The following is a 22,164-nucleotide window of genomic DNA, read 5'->3' as shown; positions in this document are numbered from 1 at the left end:
CAACATGAATTTTTCCTGAGTCCTTTCAACACAGTGGAGGGCAGTCTCAAACTCTTCCTCAGGAGCTTTGTTTAATGCAGTATAAACTGCTTTCCATGCCAAAATTTCAAGCTACAAAGGCATTCTGGTTACAATAAGCATAAAACTTAAAATAAAATCCTTTACTGACTTTAGTTGAATTTTGCCTGTCCAGAAACATCGGTTCAGTTCAGTCCCTCAGTTGTATCTGACTCTTTGCAACCCCACGGACCAAAGCACACCAGGCTTCCCTGTCCAACACCAACTCCCATGGCTTGCTCAAACTCATATCCATTGAGTTGGTGATGCCATCCAACCATCTCATCATCTGTTGTCCCCTTCTCCTCCCGCCTTCAATCTTACCAATATCAGGATCTTTTCAAATGAGTCAGTTCTTCTCAGGTGGCCAAAGTATTGGAGTTTCAGCTTCAGCATCTGTCCTTCCAATGAATATTCAGGACTGATTTCCTTTAGGATGGACGGGTTGGATCTCCTTACCATCCAAGGGACTCTCAACAGTCTTATCCAACACTACAGTTCAAAAGCATCAATTCTTTGGCACTCAGATTTCTCTATAGTCCAACTCTCACGTTCATACATGACTACTAGAAAAACTGTAGCTTTGACTAGATGGACCTTTGTTGGTAAATAATGTCTCTTTTTAGTATATTGGAGAAGGAAATGGCAACCCACTCCAGTGTTCTTGCCTGGAGAATCCCAGGGACGGGGGAGCTTGGTGGGCTGCCATCTATGGGGTCACGCAGAGTCAGACATGACTGAAGCGACTTAGCAGCAGCAGCAGCAGCAGCTTTTTAGTATGCTGTCTAGATTGGTCATAGCTTTTCTTCCAAGGATTGTATTTTAATTTCATGGCTGCAGTCACCATCTACAGTGATTCTGGAGCCCAAAAAACTAAAGTCTGTCACTGTTTCCATTGTTTCTCCATCTATTTGCCATGAAGTGATGGGACTGGATGCCATGATCTTAGTTTTCTGAATGTTGAGCTTTAAGCCAGCTTTTCACTCTCTTCTTTCACTTTCATCAAGAGGCTCTTTAGTTCTTCACTTTCTGCCATTAGGGTGGTGTCATCTGCATATCTGAGGTGATTGATATTTCTCCTGACAATCTTTATTCCAGCTGGTGCTTCATCCAGCCTGGCATTTCGCATGTTGTACTCTGCATATAAGTTAAATAAGCAGGGTGACAATACCCAGCCTTGACGTACTCCTTTCCCGATTTGGAACCAGTCTGTTTTTCCACATCTGTTTCTAACTGTTGCTTCTTGACCTACATACAGATTTCTCAGGAGGCAGGTCAGGGGGTCTGGTATTCCCATCTCTTGAAGAATTTTCCACAGTTTGTTGTGATAGACACAGTCAAAGGCTTTGGTATAGTCAATAAAGCAAAAGTAAATGTTTTTCTGGAACTCTCTTGATGTTTTGATGATCCAATGGATGTTGGCAATTTGACCTCTGGTTCCTCTGCCTTTTCGAAATCTAGCTTGGACATCTGGAAGTTCATGGTTCACATACTGTTGAAGCTTGGCTTGGAGAATTTCGAGCATTACTTTGCTAGCGTGTGAGATGAGTGCAATTGTGCGGTAGTTTGAACATACTTTGCCATTGCCTTTCAGAAACATAGCACTCAATAACCACAAAATCCCAGTAAATTAGAATTAATGTAAGTATAAACCTGACATCATTATTTTTTAAATCTCATCAGGTGATATTTATGTGTAACCAGAACTAAGAATAACTGTCCTAAGACCACAGGTTCAGTGAAAAATTACTACAAATTCCATATGCCTAATGAAAATGTACACTTGTATAGCAACAGAATATTTGGAAAATATTGAGTTGGCAAATTGTTTGGGTTTTCCGCAACATCTTACAGAAAACCCTGAACAATAGCCAATCCAATATTTCATGTATATTATTCCATTATATTTTTAACTTTGAAAATTGATATTGTAACTCCATATAATTCTCAAATGTGGAAACTGACTTGTCATTCAGTAATTGGAAGGGCTCTATCATCCCACACTATCTGGATTTAAGATAAGGTGACCTCATGCTTTCATTTCATGGGGAGTATTTTGGGATTGCAGAGATGATAAGGGCCTTTTTCTTTCTGGAGCAAAATTCAACTTTGGTCTCATAAATAAAACACACTTGTAGTTACCTCCAGGGTACTTGGAAAATATGAGAGTGGAAAGGCTCTATAGGGACCCCTATTTTCTCCAACTTCATATTCTTCAAACCATGCCATAATTGTAAGAATCCTAGAAAACATTAGACATGAAGAGACAAACAACTAGAAAAAATGAGTTCAAGATCACTCACTCAGGAACAGAAACTGATACCTACCCACACCAGAAAGGCTCATATATGGTTATTTATAAGTATCTTCAGGGGCTTATGTTTTCATAAGCTCTTATTTCTGTTTTCCACAGAGCTCCCAACCAGAGGAGAATGGCTGCACAAAACCACTCCACAGTGACAGAGTTCATTCTTGGAGGTTTAATAAATCAGCCAGAGCTCCAACTACCCTTCTTCTTCTTCTTCCTCTTCCTTGGGATCTACTCAGTCACCATGATAGGGAACCTGGGTGTGATAACACTGATTTGTCTGAATGCTCAGCTTCATATACCCATGTACTACTTTCTCAGCAGTCTATCACTATTAGATCTCTGCTACTCCTCTGTCATTACCCCTAAGATGCTGGTGAACTTTGTGTCAGAAAAGAACATCATCTCCTATGCAGGGTGCATGGCCCAGCTCTACTTCTTCCTGGTGTTTGTCATTGCTGAGTGTTACATGCTGACAGTGATGGCCTATGACCGCTATGTTGCCATCTGCAGACCTTTGCTTTACAACATCAACATGTCTCATGGAGTCTGCTCCCTCCTGGTGGCTGCAGTCTATACCATGGGGCTCATTGGCTCAACCATAGAAATTGGCCTCATGTTAAAACTATCCTATTGTGAGCACCTCATCAGTTACTACTTCTGTGATGTTGTCCCACTCATGAAGCTCTCCTGCTCCAGCACTTATCATATTGAAATAACAACTTTCTTTTTGGCTGGATTTAACATCATAGTCACCAGCTTAACAATCTTTGTTTCCTATGCTTTTATTCTCTCCAGCATCCTCCGTATCCACTCCACAGAGGGAAGGTCCAAAGCCTTCAGTACATGCAGCTCCCATCTTGCAGCTGTGGGATTGTTTTACGGATCTACCACATTCTTGTACTTAAAACCCCCCACAGGCAGTTCCCTAGCCTGGGAGAATGTCGTCTCCCTGTTCTACACCACAGGAATACCCATGCTGAACCCCCTAATCTACAGCTTGAGAAATAAGGAAGTGAAAGCTGCCATGCAGAAAACACTAAGGAGAAAACTCTTTGGATGCAAATGTCATTATTCTTTTTCAGGTTGAAAATTGGTAGAGAAATATAGAGGAGAAGCCCTGTAAAAATTTACATACATATAATGGAAAAACAACCACTTATCAATATGATTTATTGAATGTATTTGCTAATTTTTTCCAATTCCCTTTCTCCCTCTCACATCTCTCATGTCTTACTCTGCTTGAATCTTTCTGGTTTCAAGTGGTCTTTTGTTTTGCTTGAGATCAGTTATTTATTTGGTTGGTTGGTTTATTTATGCTTTGCCCTCTGGTAAACAAGGAGATCCAACCAGTCCATTCTGAAGGAGATCAGCCCTGGGATTTCTTTGGAAGGAATGATGCTAAAGATGAAGCTCCAGTACTTTGACCACCTCACGCGAAGAGTTGACTCATTGGAAAAGACTCTGATGCTGGGAGGGATTGGGGGCAGGAGGAGAAGGGGACGACAGAGGATGAGATGGCTGGATGGCATCACTGACTCAATGGACGTGAGCCTGAGTGAACTCCGGGAGTTGGTGATGGATAGGGAGGCCTGGCGTGCTGCGATTCATGGGGTTGCAAAGAGTCGGACACGACTGATGGGCTGAACTGAAAACATGTATCTTCATTATAGCATAAGTTTAGAACATCTAGCAATGAGTTCCATACTGTTCATGGGGTTCTCATGACAAGAATACTGGAGTGGTTTGCTGTTCCCTTCTCCAGTGGACCACATTTTGTCAGAGAACTATCCATTGATTTTTCCCCAACTAGCCCTTTAGAGTACACAGACAAATACGGATGAATTAAGAAGTCATAAGAAATAGCAAATAGTCTCTTTCTCACCCAGATTTATCCCACTTTTCTCTTTTATTATACTTTTACTGTGTCCTTATACCTGCCACAACTATTGTTTTCCTAAAATGTCCTTCAGCTGAAAATTTATTTCCCCTCCTTTTCCTCTGCGGAGGCAAAACTTTAATGGCCAGTCTTTTGCTGCAAAGCTTAATGTGACAATTAATACACAAAGTAACCAAGTATCCTTGACCCATATGTCTGATCTCCATCTCTGCCATGATCATTTAAATGGTGCCTTCACCCAGTTATTACTATCACCACAGGATCATCACTGAATTATCACCATCCATCTCACATTCATGGATGCTAGGCCAACATCTAAGTGTTTGATGGAATTAGTTCATTTCTCAGATGAGGAAACTTTAAGTTAAGTAATCTCAGATAACATAGCTGCTAAACAACGCTGAGATTCACACTGACAGATCGTCATCCCCCCTCTCTCGGCCAACAGTATCTCTGTGTATCCCGCTATTCTTAGCATAATTATAAATTTCCAATGTTTAACTTTTCCTTCCATTATCTTCCCACAGCTTCCAGACATCCAAGGAATATTAGACATCCTTGTAGTCTTTTCTCCATGCTAAATAACATTCTGCAATCTCCGCCTATATGACTCAGTAAACCAGTTGACCTGGTACAAAATGTCTTTCACCATTTCACTGAAACAATGAGTTAGAGAATTAGTTGCCTTGCACTGCAAATATTTGAGGGCATTCTTTTCATTATCATTCATAATTTTTTAATAACACTAAGCTAATTATCAGTCCTCTGTCATTTTAATTATTTAGATACAGTATTTCATAACTTGATGCAGAAAAATGAACAATTCTAAATTTCTTAAGCAGAAAGAATTTAATACAGGAAACTAAATGTTCAGATATTTTTCTTGCTATTTTTAACAGGTGTCGCAAAGAGTCGGACATGACTGAGCAACTGAACTGAACTGAACTGAACTTTAAATATATCCTGCCATTCCCTTCTGGCCTGCAGAATTTCTGCTGAAAGATCAGCTGTTAAGCCTATGGGGTTTCCCTTGTATGTTACTTGTTGCTTCTCCCAGGCTGCTTTTCATAGTCTTTCTTTGTGTTTAGTCTTCATTAGTTTGATTAGTATGTATCTTGGCATGTTTCTCCTTGGGTTTATCCTGTATGGGACTCTTTATGCCTCTTGGACTTGGTTGACTATTTCCTTTTCCATGTTGGGGAAATTTTCAACTATACTCTCTTCAAAAATTTTTCTCATATCCTCTCTTTTTCTCTTCTCTTTCTGGGACCCCTATAATTCTAAGGTTGGTGCATTTGATATTGTCTCAGAGGCCTCTGAAACTATCCTCAGTTCCTGTCATTCTTTTTACTTTATTCCACTCTTCATAAGTTACTTCTACCATTTTATCTTCCAGCTCACTGACTTGTTCTTCTGCTTCAGATATTCTGCTATTGATTCCTTCTAGGGTATTTTTAATTTCAGTAATTGTGCTGTTTGTCTCTGTATGTTTGTTCTTTAATTCTTCTAGGTCTTTGTTGATTCTTGCATTTTCTCCATTTTGTTTTCAAGGTTTTTGATCATCTTTACTATCACTATTCTAAATCCTTTTTAGGTAGTTGCCTATTTCCTCTTCATTTATTTGGACTTCTGTGTTTCTAGTTTGTTCTTTCGTTTGTGTAGTATCTCTCTGTCTTTTCATTATTTTTTTAACTTATTGTGTTTGAGGTCTCCTTTTCCCAGGCTTCAAGGCAAGTTGAATTCTTTCCTTGAAGAAAATTGAATTCTTTCTTCTTTTTGGTTTCTGCCCTCCTAAGGTTGGTCCAGTGGTTTCTGTAAGCTTCATATAGGGTGATATTTGTGCTGAGTTTCTGTTTGTTTGTTTGTTTTTCCTCTGGTGGGCAAGGCCAAGTGAGGTTGGAATCCTGTCTGCTGATGATTGGGTTTACACTTTTGTTTTGTTTGTTGTTTAGATAAGGCATCCTGCACAAGGTGCTACTGGTGGTTGGCTGATGCTGGATCTTGTATTCAAGTGGTTTCCTTTGTCTGAGTTCTCACTATTTGATACTCCCTAGGGTTAGTTCTCTGGGAATCTAGGATCTTGAAGTCAGTGCTCCACTCCAAAGGCTCAGGGCTTGATCTCTGGTCACAAGTAGTTTGTTATGGCATTAAGTGAGATTAAAACAAACACACTAAAACCAAAGATGAAACCCAGGCATATGGCAGTTACAAAATCAGGCAAATAATAATTAAAATAATGGAATATACACGTAAACATATATACCCATAAGCAAAGTCAAAACAGTCCAACTAAAATAAAGTACAGTAGATTGACCCAGCAAACAAAGGAAATCAAAAGTTATATTTACCATTTAAGAACAAAACTAACTAAAGCACAAACTGGAAAACAAAACTAAAGCAAAGTGCCAGGTGGAGAATAAAGCAATGAAAACAAAACTAACAGATATGTTAAGAGGAAAGGAAAGAAAGAAAGAATAGATGTGCAATGTTAAATAGAGGTAGATGAAGAAGAGTAATATACACTAAAGATTAACTGCAAGAACAGTTAAGGAAAAGAACAGTAGGAAAGGAAAACAAAGGAATAAATGTAGAAAAAATGTAATAGAATTTTAAAAATTAAAATTATTTTAAAAGAAGAAAGAAAAAGGAGGAAAAAGGAAAACTCCAAAGAAGTGCAAAAGCCCAATGTAGAGGCAGAGTTTTATAATAGAAGAAAAGGTGTGATTGAATATACACATATACACATATGCTGCTGCTGCTGCTAAGTCGCGTCAGTCCTGTCCGACTCTGTGCAACCCCGTAGATGGCAGCCCACCAGGCTCCCCATCACTGGGATTCTCCAGGCAAGAACACTGGAGTGGGTTGCCATTTCCTCCTCCAGTGCATGAAAGTAAAAAGTGAAAGTGAAGTCACTCAGTCGTGTCCGACTCTTAGCGACCCCATGGACTGCAGCCCACCAGGCTCCTCCGTCCATGGGATTCTCCAGGCAAAAGTACTGGAGTGGGGTGCCATTGCCTTCTCCAATATATACCCATAAGCAAAATCAAAACAGTCCAACAAAAATATAGTACAATAGATTGACCTGGCTAATAAAGGAAACCAAATTTATATCTACCAAAATAAAGCACTAACTAAATAAGGCACAGAACTAAAGTACAAACTGAAAAAAAAAAAAAGCAAGGTGCCAATTTGGGAATAAAGCAATGAAAATAGAACATATGTTGATAGGAAAGGTGAAAATGAAAAGAAAGAAAGATTATCTAGATATGCAAAGTTAAATAGAGGTAAATAAGGATTTACATATATTAAAGATGAACTGCAAGGGGAAAAGAACAGTAGGAAAAGGAAAAAAAAAGTAGGACTAAATGTAGAAAAAATGATGGGTTTTAAAAATTAAAATTAAAAAAAAGAGAGGAAAACTCCACAGAACTGCAAAAACTCAATGTAGAGGCAGAGATTTACAACAACAATAAAAAATATGACTGAGAAAAAAAATTTTTAAGCTCAAAAGCGTAATTGGATTTCATACTGCCTACAAAATCAACAACTACAACAGGGGGTGGAGGAAGAAAAAAAAAAAAAAAAAGAAAGAAAAAAAAATCCAAAAGATTCTATAGAACAAGTCAAAAAATAAGAATAATAAATGTTTTTCTTGAGTCACTGCTGTCAGAGTCCTTTCCGTCGCTGGGAGTCACAGTCCACCTCACCTCCCTAGGATGCCCTCCAAAACCATGCTGATCTCTGGACCCGCTGTGGGGGCAGCTCAGAGTATAATCAGGTCCTATTCCTGTGTGTTCTTACCGCCAATGTCCACAGCTATCAGAACTAGTGCGTTTTCTTTCGTGGGAGCTCTCAATGACCTTTAATATATTCCATAAGCATAGTCTGTCTGTTTGACCGTGTGGATTTAATCTGCAGCTTGTACAGCTGGTGGGAAGGTTTGGGTCTTCTTCCTTAGTCACACTGCCGCTAGGTTTAAATTGTGGTTTTATTTCCACCTTTACATGTGGGTCGTCCACTGGGGTTTGCTCCTGAGTCTGCCCTGGAGGACTTGGGTTTGCCGCTGTGAGGGCCAGGTGTGGAGGTGATGCAGCTGCTTGGGTCGCAGGGGTTCTGGCAGCACTAGGTACTCAGGGGCACTGGTGGATACGGCTGCAGGAAATATAGTGCTCTAGAAGGGTATGGCAACCAGTATTGGCCAATACGCTCCAGTATTCTTGTCTGGAGAAACCCCTCCCTGACAGAGAAGCCTGGCAGGCCACAGTCTACAGGGTCGCAAAGAGTCGGACATGACCAAAGCGACCCTGCATGCATAGACACAAGACTTTTTTTGCCTGTGGCAGCTCTGCCCCAGTGAAAGTTGAGCGTGAAGGTGGTGCAGCTGTTTGGCTTTGAGGGACCCTGGCGACACCAAGTGTGCAGGGACACAGAGTGCCTTCCCTGCAGGGGTTATGGCCCTATCAGGGTCTTTTCGAGCCTCTTGGAGCTGGCGATCAGAAGGCCTCTTTGGCTAGTCTTTCTCTGTAGCTCCACCTTCATGCACTTAGAGGGTTCCCTTCCCTGGGATCCTTTTCTTTTGTTTGGCACATCAGGCACATACAGGGGCCCCCCTGACTGGGGTCATACTCTGTAGATTGGTGCATCAGGCACTTAAAGGAGCACCCTGGTGGGGTCCTACTCTGAAGTTCAGTGCCTCAGGCATTTGATGGGCAAGCCTCTCTATTGTTCAGCTGCCAATGCTGGCATGTGGGGGAAGAGAGGCTATGGTGATGGCTCCACCCCTTACATGTGACTCAGCAATATTGCCTTGCTACCATGGCTGCCTGGCTTTCCTCCACAGGCATTTCCCACCACAATTTCCTCCCTCACATCCCATCGATCCGTCTCTCTGCAGTCAACAGCACCTCTCAACCTGGGATTGCTCCACACTCCCTAAACTCCAGATCCCAGCTGCTGCACCTTCCAGAGGACCAGCGTGCCTGTCCAGGGTATGTATGGTTGTGTCAAGAACTGTCTGATTCTCATTCTATTTAGGCTGCCACAGATCAGCTGTTTCACTCTCAGCTTTAAATGTTTCTCCTCTGACTCAGACAATTGCCCCAGTGTGCAGATGGGACCCCTGCTTCAGTTCCCCCACCCACTGAGCGCAGGTCCAGTCTTACTAACACTCCTGTTTTTCCCCCTAGTTCCTTCATCCTACTGAGTTTTACGTGGTTCTATATATTCTTTTCCACAGGTCAGGTACCCCTGTCCACTGTCAGCTGGTGTTCTGCATGCACTTATGTGTCTGAAGGTGTGTTCCTGATGTATCCATGAAGCGAGATGTACTCCATGTCCAGCTACTCCTCCGCCATCTTGTTCTCCTTCTGTATATCTTCTTTGATGATATATCTTCCAAGGTCTGAGAGATGAGTTGTTGCCAAGGTTCTGGGGAATGGCAGGATGGACAGGTAGAACACAAGAGTATTTTTAGGACAGTGAAACAACTTTGTATGTCACTATAAATGTTTATATATATATCACTATACATTTGTCAAAATCCACAAAATGCACAATACCAAGAGTGCCCAAATGTCATCTATGGACTTGGGTGGCAATGATGTATCAATGTGGATTCATAAGTCATAACAAATGTGCAACTCTGATGGGGGATGCTGATAATGGGAGAGGCTATGCTTATGAGGAGGCAAGACATATGTGGGAAATCTCTGTATGTTCACTTCAATTTTGCTTTGAGCCAAAAACTGCTCCAAAGAAAAATAATGTCTTTTTTTGAAAATGGTTTTTATATTCACAGTTACCAACAGAAGAAAGCGTGCCATACCATGAGGGCTAAACACAGAAGCACAGGCTTGGTCAGGAAGCAAAAAGAGAGGATGTAACTGGACAAGAGACTTTATTGTGTTTTCCACATGGAATAATGAGCAGGGCAGACTAAGCAGGTTTAGGATTGGGTAGTTTGAATAATTTCAGCTGGTTCTGGAACACAAGGGCTCTCCCCAGTTGTATAGAAATCGAATTTGGCTTAGTTAGGGCAGATGGATAATGGCCCAGAGTTTGAGAGCACAGTAAACGGGGTTGTTGGGTGTATGGGTCCAGTAGTGGTTGGTTTGCATTTGAAGCTACACTCATAAATGAAGGAATTCATCACAACTAAGCCTGCTTCATAAGAAATGCTAAAAAGCGTTCTTCAAGCTGATGTTCAGTTCAATTCAATCGCTAAGTCGTGTCCAACTCTTTGCGACCCCATGAACCGCAGCTGATGAAATGGAACTAATTAATAACATGAAAATGTTTGAAAATACACAAGTTAAATGTAAGTATATAGTCAAACTTGGAATACTACTATGATATAATATGGTGGTATCCAAGCCACTAAACTCTAATATGAAGGTTAAAAGACAAAATTATTAAAATAACTATAGCTACAATATTGTTAATGGATTATTGTTGTTAGTCTGTAAGTAGTGTCTGACTCTTTACAACCCAATGGACTGCAACATGCCAGGCTTCCCCCTCCTTCATTATCTCCCTGAGTTTGTTCAAATTCATGTCCATTGAGTCAGTCATACCAATAACCATCTCATCCTCTGTCACTCCTTTCTCCTGTTGTCTACAATCTTTCCCAGCATCAGGGTCTTTTCCATTGAGTCAGCTCTTCTCATCAGGTGGCCAAAGTATTGGAGTTTCAGCTTCAGCATCAGTCCTTCCAATGAATGTTCAGGGTTGATTTCCTTTAGGATTCATTGGTTTGATCTCCTTGCAGCCTGCAGGATTCTCAAGAGTCTTCTCCAGCACCACAGTTTGAAAGCATAAGTTCTTCAGCACTCTGCCTTATTTATGGTCCAACTCTCACAACCATACAAGACTACTGGAAAAACCAAAGCTTTGATCATATGGACCTTTGTCAGCAAGCTGATGTCTCTCCTTTTTAATATGTTTTCTAGGTTTGTCATAGCTTTCCTTCCAAGAAGCAAGCATCTTGTAATTTCATGTTACTGATATACAATATGCTAATGGATATACAATATGAAAAGAACTAAGCTGTGTCAGCAGGGAGAGAGTAAAAGCGTAAAGTTTTTGTACACAATTGAATTAAGTTGCTGTCAGCATAAAATAGACTGTTATATCTATACAATGTTTTATGTATGCCTCATGTAAACTCAAAGCAAAAAACCTAAGAGATACACAAAAGATAAAGAGAAGGTAGTCAAAGTACACTCATATGGAAAATTATTCAAAAAGGAAAGTAGCCAGAGAGGAGAAAACATACAAAAGAGCTACAAAATAGCCAGAAAACAATAAGATATCATTAGTACGTTGTTACCTATCAACTATTACTCTTAATATAAATGAATTAAATTCACCTATCAAAGGCATAGAGTAACTGGATGAATTTAAAAAAAAAAAACTCAACTATATGATTCCTGTAAGAGACTCACTTCAGGTTTACTGACACACATGGAGTCAAAAGCCTCTTGAAGAAAGTGAAAGTGGAGAGTGAAAAAGTTGGCTTAAAGCTCAACATTCAGAAAACGAAGATCATGGCATCTGGCCCCATCACTTCATGGGAAATAGATGGGGACACAGTGGAAACAGTGTCAGACTTTATTTTGGGGGGCTCCAAAATCACTGCAGATGGTGACTGCAGCCAGGAAATTAAAAGACGCTTACTCCTTGGAAGGAAAGCTATGACCAACCTAGATAGCATATTCAAAAGCAGAGACATTTCTTAGCCAACAAAGGTCCGTCTAGTCAAGGCTATGTTTTTTCCAGTGGTCAAGTATGGATGTGAGAGTTGGACTGTGAAGAAAGCTGAATGCCAAAGAATTGATGCTTTTGAACTGTGGTGTTGGAGAAGACTCTTGAGAGTCCCTTGGACTGCAAGGAGATCCAACCAGTCCATCCTAAAGGAGATCAGCCCTGGGTGTTCTTTGGAAGGAATGATGCTAAAGCTGAAACTCCAGTACTTTGGCCACCTCATGAGAAGAGTGGACTCATTGGAAAAGACTCTGATGCTGGGAGGGATTGGGGGCAGGAGGAGAAGGGGACAACAGAGGATGAGATGGCTGGATGGCATCACTGACTCGATGGACGTGAGTCTGAGTGAACTCCGGGAGTTGGTGATGGACAGAGAGGCCTGGTGTGCTGCGATTCATGGGGTCTCAAAGAGTCGGACACGACTGAGCAACTGAAATGAACTGAACTGAACTGATGGAGTCAAAGTGAAAGGAAGGGAAAAGATAGTTTATACAAGTCAAAATAAAAAAGGACAATGGTAGCATAGTTATATCTGACAAAGTAGGCATCAAATTTAAAATGATCACAAGGGACAAAAAATTGTCATTAGATAATGACAAGGGGATAATTCATCAAAGGAATAGAATAACCATAAATTATATGCACTAAATATCTAAGCATCCAATTAGTCAGATACTAACAGATCTGAAGGGAGACATTGACAACAATACAAAAAGAACACATGGTTACGACACCCCACTGTCAATAATGGATAGATCACCCAGACAAAAAAGTAAAAAGGAAATGTCAAACTTGAACTATGCTTTAGACTAAATTGTCCTAACAGACATCGACAGAATATACCATCCCACAGCAGTGGAATACTTGTCAAAGACACACAGAACATTTTCTAGGATATATTACATGACAGTTCATAAAGAAGCCCTAGGAAATTTTAAAAGACTGAAATCATGCAAAGCATCTCTTTTATCCACATTTGTATGAAACTAGAAATCAGTAACATGAGAAAAGCCAGAAAATTCACAAATATGTGGAAATTAAACAGCATACTCCTGAAATACCAGTCGGTCAAAGAATAATTTTTTTTTAAATCTTGAGATAAACTGAATGGAAATACAACATACCAAATCTTATGGGCTACAACAAAAGCAGTTCTAAGAGTGAAATTTTTCCTGCTAATTTTTATCTAAGTATAGTTGATTTACAATGTTGTGTTAGTTTCTCGTATACAACAAAGTAATTCAGACAGATGTATAGATAAACATAGATTGTGTGTGTGCTCAGTAGCTTTAGTCTTGTCCAACTCTTTGTGAACCTATGGACTGTAGACTGCCAGGCTCCTCTGGTCATAGGATTCTCCAAGTAAGAATACTGGTGTGAGTTGCCATTTCCTTCTCCAGGGGATCTTCCCGACCCAGGGATTAGACCCGAATCTCCTGTGCCTCCTGCATTGCAGATGGGTTCTTTACTGCTGAGTCACTGGGAAAGCCATAAATATGGCTTTCTCAGAATCATCTTGATTATGTCTTATTACGGTACTTTTTTTAATTTTTTTTAATGCAGTTCCCTGTGCTATATAGTAGGACCTTCTGATTTATCTATTTAAATATAGGAGTTTATGTGTGCTAATCCCAAACTTTGTTTTTTTAGTTTTGTTTTGTTTTTAATTTAAATTTATTTATTTTAATTGGAGGCTAATTGGTTTACAATATTTTATTGGTTCTGCCACACATCAACATGAATCCGCCACGGGTGTAGATGTGTTCCCCATACTGAACCCCTCCTCCCACCCTCCCTCCCCGTACCATCCCTCCGGGTCATCCCAGTGCACCAGCCCCAAGCATCCTGTATCGAACCTGGAATGGCAATTAGTTTCTTATATGATATTATACATGTTTCCATGCCATTCTCCCAAATCATCCCACCCTCTCCCTCACCCACAGAGTCCAAAAGACTGTTCTATACATCTGTGTCTCTTTTGTTGTCTCACATACAGGGTTATCATTACCATCTTTCTAAATTCCATATATATGCATTGGTATACTGTATTGGTGTTTTTCTTTCTGGCTTACTTCACTCTGGATAATAGGCTCCAGTGTCATCCACCTCATTAGAACTGATTCAAATGTATTCTTTTTAATAGCTGAGTAATACTCCATTGTGTATATGTACCACAGCTTTCTTATCCATTCATCTGCTGATAGACATCTAGATTCTTCCATGTCCTGGATATTATAAACAGTGCTTCGATGAACACTAGGGTTAATTTATCCCTCCCATCTTACCCCTTGGTAACCATAAGTTTGTTTCTATGTCTTTGAGTCTCTACCTTTATGTAAGTGAATTTATTTGTATTGTATTTAAGATTCCACATATAATCGATATCATATGATATTTATCTTTCAATTTTACTTGCTTCACTTGTAAGATAATCTCTAAGTCCATCAATGTTGGTGCAAATGACATTATTTCATTCTTTATAATGGCTGAGAAATATTACATTGTCTCTCCTGAGGAAATAATCAGAAATCTAGACAAAATTTTAACACAAACTAACAATTATAGCATTATTTATAATAATAAAACATTGGAGAGCCTGACACAATTTTAATTTTTAACAATAGAAGAAAGATTTTTAATGACATATTTACATGATGAAACCTATGAAAAAGTATGATTCAAAAATATTTATTGATAAGCAAATGCTCCCATTATAATGAGAAATCCAACAGTATTTTATAACATGACATACAGAGCATGATCACACTGGAAAAAATGTTATACTCCAGATAAGATCCTCATTTCCTGATATCTGAATGGTGGAGTGTGTGTATCAGTTAGCTGTTGCTATATAAGAGTCTCACAAAATCTCACTGGTGTACAGCAATGATTATTTGTTGCTCACATGTCTACAAGATCATTGTGGTGCATCTTGTCTAGTGCATTTGCCTATATGTATACATGTATATTATATATATAAATGTACAAAGATATATGTTTGAATATAGACATATTCATAAGGAATAGCAACAGCTGTTGCTTCTAAAGAGAATTCAGGGATGGAATAACTAGAGGGGACACAGACATATTTTCACTGCATAACCTCCACTTGTGTTGTTTGTTTACCATGTGCAAGAATTACTTGGTCAAAATGTTTTTACTGTATTTTAATAATATTTAAGAGGAAATAGCAACCCACTTTAGTATTCTTGCCTGGAAAACTTCATGGACAGAGGAGCCTGGCAGGCTACAGTCCAGGGATTTGCACACAGTTGGACTCAACTGAACAACTAAGCATGCACACAAAATATAATTTTAAAATGAAAATTAGAAAACACTCAATTTTTCTCATGAATAAGGAAGTTCTTGAAAGGTGAAGTGATATGCTACAGGTCATGCAAAAAGCAAAGGAAGTACTGATAAGTAGATGAAAGAGTTCCAGCAGGAAAGGAACTAAGATTTATTAAGCGCCTGGCATTTTATTCTATCAAAACCTCATGAAGTCAAGACCATTATCTCACTTTTAAAAACAGAGAAATTAATATTTAAAGACATTAAGTAATGTTCTCAAAATCACACAACTATCAACTGAGCTTACCAGATTACTACCAACCAACTCCATTACAGGCTCACAAATTGATGATTCCTCTGGTACCTTTTCAGAGAAGGTGATGGCACCCCACTCCAGTACTCTTGCTTGGAAAATCCCATGGACGGAGGAGCCTGGTGGGCTGCAGTCCATGGGGTCGCGAAGAGTTGGGCACGACTGAGTGACTTGACTTTCACTTTTCACTTTCATGCATTGGAGAAGGAAATGGCAACCCACTCCAATGTTCTTGCCTGGAAAATCCCAGGGACGGGGGAGCCTGGTGGGCTGCCGTCTATGGGGTTGCACAGAGTCGGACATGACTGAAGTGACTTAGCAGCTGGTACCTTTTGAAAGGGTCTTAGTCACCTTATTCACCAGGTACATAAACCACACACTCAAAAGGTCTCCTGAATTCAATTCTCATTCCCTGTTGCATACAGAGTAAAGCAAAACCATCCCCCAGCACTCTCAGCATTATAACTTTGATCTAAAGGGCAAACTAACCACACATTCAAAGTTCCCTTTTTCCCAAAGGAAGAGAAACTTCCCAAAGAAAAGCTCATATTAAAAATGTCTCTTCAGCATTTAATATGTTAATACCTTTCCAAAGAACTTTCCTTTTCTCTAATCAATCATTGAGACTCAAGGTGTTCCAATGTATTCTATACCACTTTACCCAGTGTTCTAGGTGTATAAAACAGTCAAAATGAATTATTTCTTTCCCATATATGACTGCATGAGAAGATCCGTGCAATCTGCAGTGCCTTAAAATCCTCTAGAAATGACCTCTTCTAATAATCAGCTGCTTAGTACTTCATGATAACTAACTAAATCCCCAAATTATTTACTCCTATCTTACAACTTACAGACTCTAGTCTATCCCAAGCCACAGACTTTTCCATCAGAGCTAAATACCCAAACTAACCCTTCAGTTGAGTTCAGTTCAGTCCCTCAGTCATGTCCGACTCTTTGCGACCCCATGAATTGCAGCACGCCAGGTCCCCCTGTCCATCACCAGCCCCCGGAGTTCACCCAAACTCATGTCCATCGAGTCAGTGATGCCATCCAGCCATCTCATCCTCTGTCGTCCCCTTCTCCTCCTGTCCCAAATCCCTTCCAACATCAGGCTCTTTTCCAATGAGTCAACTCTTCACATAGGTGACAAACATATTGGAGTTTAGGCTTCAGCCTCAGTCCTTCCAATGAACACCCAGGACTGATCTCCTTTAGGATGGACTGGTTGGATCTCCTTGCAGTCCAAGGGATCGCAAGAGTTTTCTCCAACACCACGGATCAAAAGTATCAATTCTTCAGCGCTCAGGTTTCTTCCCAGCCCAACACTCACATCTATACATGACCACTGGAAAAACCATAGCCTTGACTAGACAGACATTTGTTGCCAAAGTAATGTTTCTGCTTTTGAATATCCTGTCTAGTTGGTCATAACTTTCCTTCCAAGGAGTAAGCGTCTTTTAATTTCATGGCTGCAATCACCATCTGCAGTGATTTTGGAGCCCAGAAAAATTAAGTCAGCCACTGTTTCCACTGTTTCCCCATGTTTGCCAGGAGGTGATGGGACCAGATGCCATGATCTTAGTTTTCTGAACTTTAAGTCAACTTTTTCACTCTCCACTTTCACTTTCATCAAGAGGCTTTTTAGTTCCTCTTCACTTTCTGCCATAAGGGTGGTGTCATCTGCATATCTGAGGTGATTGATATTTCTCCCGGCAATCTTGATTCCAGCTTGTGTTTCTTCCAGCCCAGCGTTTCTCATGATGTACTCTAGATATAAGTTAAATAAGTAGGGTGACAATATACAGCCTTGACGTACTCCCTTTCTTATTTGGAACCAGTCTGTTGTTCCATGTCCAGTTCTAACTGTTGCTTCCTGACCTGCATACAAATTTCTCAAGAGGCAGATCAGCTGGTCTGGTATTCCCATCTCTTTCAGAATATTCAACAGTTTATTGTGATCCACATAGTCAAAGGCTTTGGCATAGTCAATAAAGCAGAAATAGATGTTTTTCTGGAACTCTCTTGCTTTTTTGATGATCCAGCAGACGTTGGCAATTTGATCTCTGGTTCCCCTGCCTTTTCTAAAACCAGCTTCAACATCTGGAAGTTCACAGTTCACGTACTGCTGAAGCCTGGCTTGGAGAATTTTGAGCATTATGTTACTAGCGTGTGAGATGAGTGCAATTGTGTGGTAGTTTGATCATTCTTTGGCATTGCTTTTCTTTGGGATTGGAATGAAAACTGACCTTTTCCAGGCCTGTGGCCACTGCTGAGTTTTCCAAATTTGCTGCCATATTGAGTGCAGCACTTTCACAGCATCATCTTTCAGGATTTAGAATAGCTCAACTGGAATTCCACCACCTCCACTAGCTTTGTTCGCAGTGATGCTTCCTAAGGCCCACTGACGTCACATTCCAGGATGTCTGTCTCTAGGTGAGTGATCACACCATCGTGATTATCTTGATCATGAAGCTCTTTTTTGTACAGTTCTTCTGTGTAGTCTTGCCACCTCTTCTTAATATCTTCTGCTTCTTTAGGTCCATACCATTTCTGTCCTTTATCGAGCCCATCTTTGCATGAAATGTTCCCTTGGTATCTCTAATTTTCTTGAAGAGATCTCTAGTCTTTCCCATTCTATTGTTTTCCTCTCTTACTTTGCACTAATCGCTGAGAAAGGCTTTCTTATCCCTCCATGCTATTCTTTGGAACTCTGCATTCAGATGCTTATATCTTTCCTTTTCTCCTTTGCGTTTTGCTTCTCTTCTTTTCACAGCTATTTGTAAGGCCTCCCAGGCAGCCATTTTGCATTTTTGCATTTCTTTTCCATGGGGATGGTATTGATCCCTGTCTCCTGTACAATGTCATGAACCTCCGTCCATAGTTCATTAGGCACTCTATCTATCATATGTAGTCCCTTAAATCTATTTCTCACTTCCACTGTATAATCATAAGGGATTTGATTTAGGTCATACCTGAATAGTCTAGTGGTTTTCCCTACTTTCTTCAATTTAAGTCTGAAATTGGCAATAAGGAGTTCATGATCTGAGCCACAGTCAGCTCCCGGTCTTGTTTTTGCTGACTGTATAGAGCTTCTCCATCTTTGGCTGAAAAGAATATAATCAATCTGATTTCGGTGTTGACCATCTGGTGATGCTCATGTGTAGAGTCTTCTCTGCTGCTGCTGCTGCTAAGTCACTTCAGTCATGTCCGCCTCTGTGTGACCCCATAGATGGCAGCCCACCAGGCTCCCACGTCCCTGGGATTCTCCAAGCAAGAACACTGGAGTGGATTGCCATTTCCTTCTCCAATGCATGAAAGTGAAAAGTGAAAGTGAAGTCGCTCAGTCGTGTCCGACCCTCAGCGACCCCATGGACTGCAGCCTTCCAGGCTCCTCCATCCATGGGATTTTCCAGGCAAGAGTACTGGAGTGGGTGCCATTGTCTTCTCTGAGAGTCTTCTCTTCTAACCCTTAAATAACTCTAAATTCTGACTCTCTTAGTCTTGAAATAATGTTGGAAATATTCCAATCAAGCATCTTTATAATCCTTTAAATAACAGAAGTTCTAATTCACTAGCCTGGGTCCCTCAGCTTCTACACGTAACCATAGGAGTTACCATGCTTCACCTGCTATCTTGGACCTACACACTTGATACCCACACACCACATTTTTAACACAATTCTGTTGTCAGTTGGCCAGGATCAAGTTTAGCGAACATTTGTCTCCTACTCTTGTGAAGAAATGTAATATTCAAAACTTATATACTGAGAACTTTTATTAAATAACTGTGACTACTGTCAGATTTTAATATACTGATATATCATACTTTCAAAATGAAATCTGCAAGGGCAACAAGGAAACGATGCAAGAACAAAGGGAACAGAGGAAAACGAAGCAGATTGAAATTCAAGGCCTGGATTCCAGTCCCAGCTGTGGCACCAGTTCTGTGGCCCTGGAAAACATATGTAATATTTCCAAGTCTCCAAGTCTGTTAAATGAGGAGACTAGATTAAATGGTTTATAAGACCCATTCAAGATTAAATGATCTATGATTGTAGAGCATATGCATAAAATAATATTATAAGATTCAGGGTGAATTAAGGGGCAGGGGAAGTACATCTGAACCAAACATTCAGTGCTCACTCACTTCTGTCATGTCCAATTCTTTGCAACCCCATTGTCTGTAACCCAGCAGGCTCCTCTGTCCATGGGATTCTCTAGGCAAGAATACTGGAGTGGGCATTATCAGAGAAATGCAAATCAAAACCACAATGAGGTACCATCTAATACCAGTCAGAATGGATGCTATCAAAAAGTCTACAAACAATAAATGCTGGAGTAGGTGTGGAGAAAAGGGAACCCTCTTACACTGTTGGTTGGAATGCAAATTAGTACATCCACTACGGAGAACTGTGTTGCGATTCCTTAAAAAACTCGAAATAGAACTGCCTTATGACCCAGCAATCCTACTGCTGGGCATACACACCAAGGAAATCAGAATTGAAAGAGACACATGTACCCCAATGTTCATTGCAAAACTGTTTACAATAGTTAGGACATGGAAACAACCTGGATATCCATCAGCAGATGAATGGATAAGAAAGCTGTGGTACATATACACAATGGAGTGTTACTCAGCCTTTTTAAAAAAAAGCACATTTGAGTCAGTTCTAATGAGGTGGATGAAATTGAAGCTTATTATACAGAATGAAGTAAGTCAGAAAGAAAAACACCAATACAATATATTAATGCATATATGTGGAATTTAGAAACATGGTAACAATGACCCTATATGTGAGACAGGAAAAGGGACACAGATATAAAGAACAGACTTTTGGGCTCTAGAAGGTGAGGGTGGGAAGATTTGAGAAAATAGCATTGATGCACGTATATTACCATATGTGAAATAGATGACCAGTCCAAGTACAATGCGTGAAACATGGCACTCAAAGTTGGTGTACTGGGACAACCCAGAGAGATGGGATGGGGAGGGAGGAGGGAGGGGGGATCAAGATGGGGGGACACATGTACACCCGTGGCTGATTCATGTCAATGTATGGCAAAAACCCACCATAATATTGTAAAGTAATTAGCCTCCAATTAAAATAAATAGATTAATTTTTTAAATAGGAATACTGAAGTGGGTTGCCATGCCCTCCTCCGGGGGATCTAACGCATCTCTTATGTCTCCTGCATTGGCAGTTGTGTTCTTTACCACTAGTGCCACCGGGGAAGTCCGAAGTGAAAGTGTTAGTTGCACATCCAGACACAAAGACTTAAAACTTTCTGTACAAGAGAGGGCAAAAAATGAAACTTACACCTTTCATTGAAAACACACACAAGCTAATAAACAAAACATTTTGTCTACTTCTTCAAATACTACTCCTTTCTCAAGAAATTATTTTTCCCCAAGGTTTTCCTCAGGGCAGCTTTGACATCCTTGTTCCTCAAACTATATATCAGTGGATTTAACATGGGCACCACAATGGTATAGAACAGGGACGACACTTTCCCTTGGTCAAGGGGCAAAACGGAAGGTGGTTTGAGATACACAAAAGCCCCAGAACCAAAGAAAAGGAAAACCAGAATTATGTGGGAGCTGCAAGTACTGAAAGCTTTGGACCTGCCCTCAGTGGAGTGAATGCGGAGAATGCTGGAAAGGATTAGAGCATAAGAGATGGAGATGGTGACAGTGACCATTCCAATAACAGTGGTCACAACTATGAAGACCACCAGCTCATGCACAGAAGAGCTGTTGCAAGCCAGCTCAAGCAGAGGAGGGATATCACACAAGAAATGATTGATGAGGTTGTCAGCACAGAAGATCAGACTTGCTATGCTTCCTGTGTGGGCCATGGCCCCTGAAAACCCCATCACATACACACCCAACAAAAGCAGTAAACAGACCTTAGGAGACATGGTGACTGTGTATACCAGTGGCTTACAGATGGCCACATAGCGGTCGTATGCCATCGCTGACAAGACGAAGGACTCAGAGATGACGAAGAAGCAGAAGAAAAACAGTTGAGTCAAACACTCTGCATGCAAGATGCTGTTCTTCCTTGAGACAAAACTCATCAGCATTTTGGGAGTGATGGTAGTGGAGTAACAGAAGTCTATTAAGGAGAGGTTGAAGAGGAAGAAGTACATGGGGGTGTGCAGGCGCGAGTTCAACCCAATCAGCATTATCAAGCCCAGGTTCCCCACTACGGTGACCACATAGAAACCTAGAAACAGGAGGAAGAGGGGGATCTGGAGTCCTGGCTGGTCTGTTAAGCCTGCAAGGATGAATTCTGTCACCGAAGAGTTCTCAGCTGCCATTCTCCCCTGGAGAAAACCCAGTCCATGGGGGAAAGAAAAGAACCATTTTGAGAGAAACACCACTACCACCCTCCCAGTACCCACCTCCAATTCTTGAGAATGAAATCCACCAAGACACATGAGATTTCGTGTGGGGGGAACGTTTTTACTTTTTGCTATGGATATTCTTTAATAGCTAAGTAACTTAAACTTCCAGTGAACAATAAAGAGGCTA

The 22,164-nt window shown here is 40.5% G+C and overlaps 2 protein-coding genes across 2 annotated transcripts; one reads left to right on the top strand and one right to left on the bottom strand.

The window, feature by feature from the left end:
- The first annotated feature begins 2,486 nt into the window (after nucleotides 1–2,486).
- LOC113886016 (olfactory receptor 151-like) lies at nucleotides 2,487–3,455 on the top strand. The gene has a single exon (XM_027531962.1). It carries the CDS (start codon nucleotides 2,490–2,492, stop codon nucleotides 3,453–3,455), a length of 966 nt encoding a protein of 321 aa, XP_027387763.1. The 5' UTR covers nucleotides 2,487–2,489.
- A 17,553-nt stretch (nucleotides 3,456–21,008) lies between these two features.
- On the bottom strand, nucleotides 21,009–21,950 carry LOC113886015 (olfactory receptor 8B12-like). The gene has a single exon (XM_027531961.1). The coding sequence runs from the start codon at nucleotides 21,948–21,950 to the stop codon at nucleotides 21,009–21,011; it is 942 nt and encodes a 313-aa protein (XP_027387762.1).
- Between the last annotated feature and the right edge of the window lie 214 nt (nucleotides 21,951–22,164).

This window comes from Bos indicus x Bos taurus, chromosome 29, assembly GCF_003369695.1.
Source record: "Bos indicus x Bos taurus breed Angus x Brahman F1 hybrid chromosome 29, Bos_hybrid_MaternalHap_v2.0, whole genome shotgun sequence".
Classification (NCBI taxonomy): Eukaryota; Metazoa; Chordata; class Mammalia; order Artiodactyla; family Bovidae; genus Bos; species Bos indicus x Bos taurus.
This window is presented reverse-complemented; position numbering and strand designations above follow the sequence as displayed.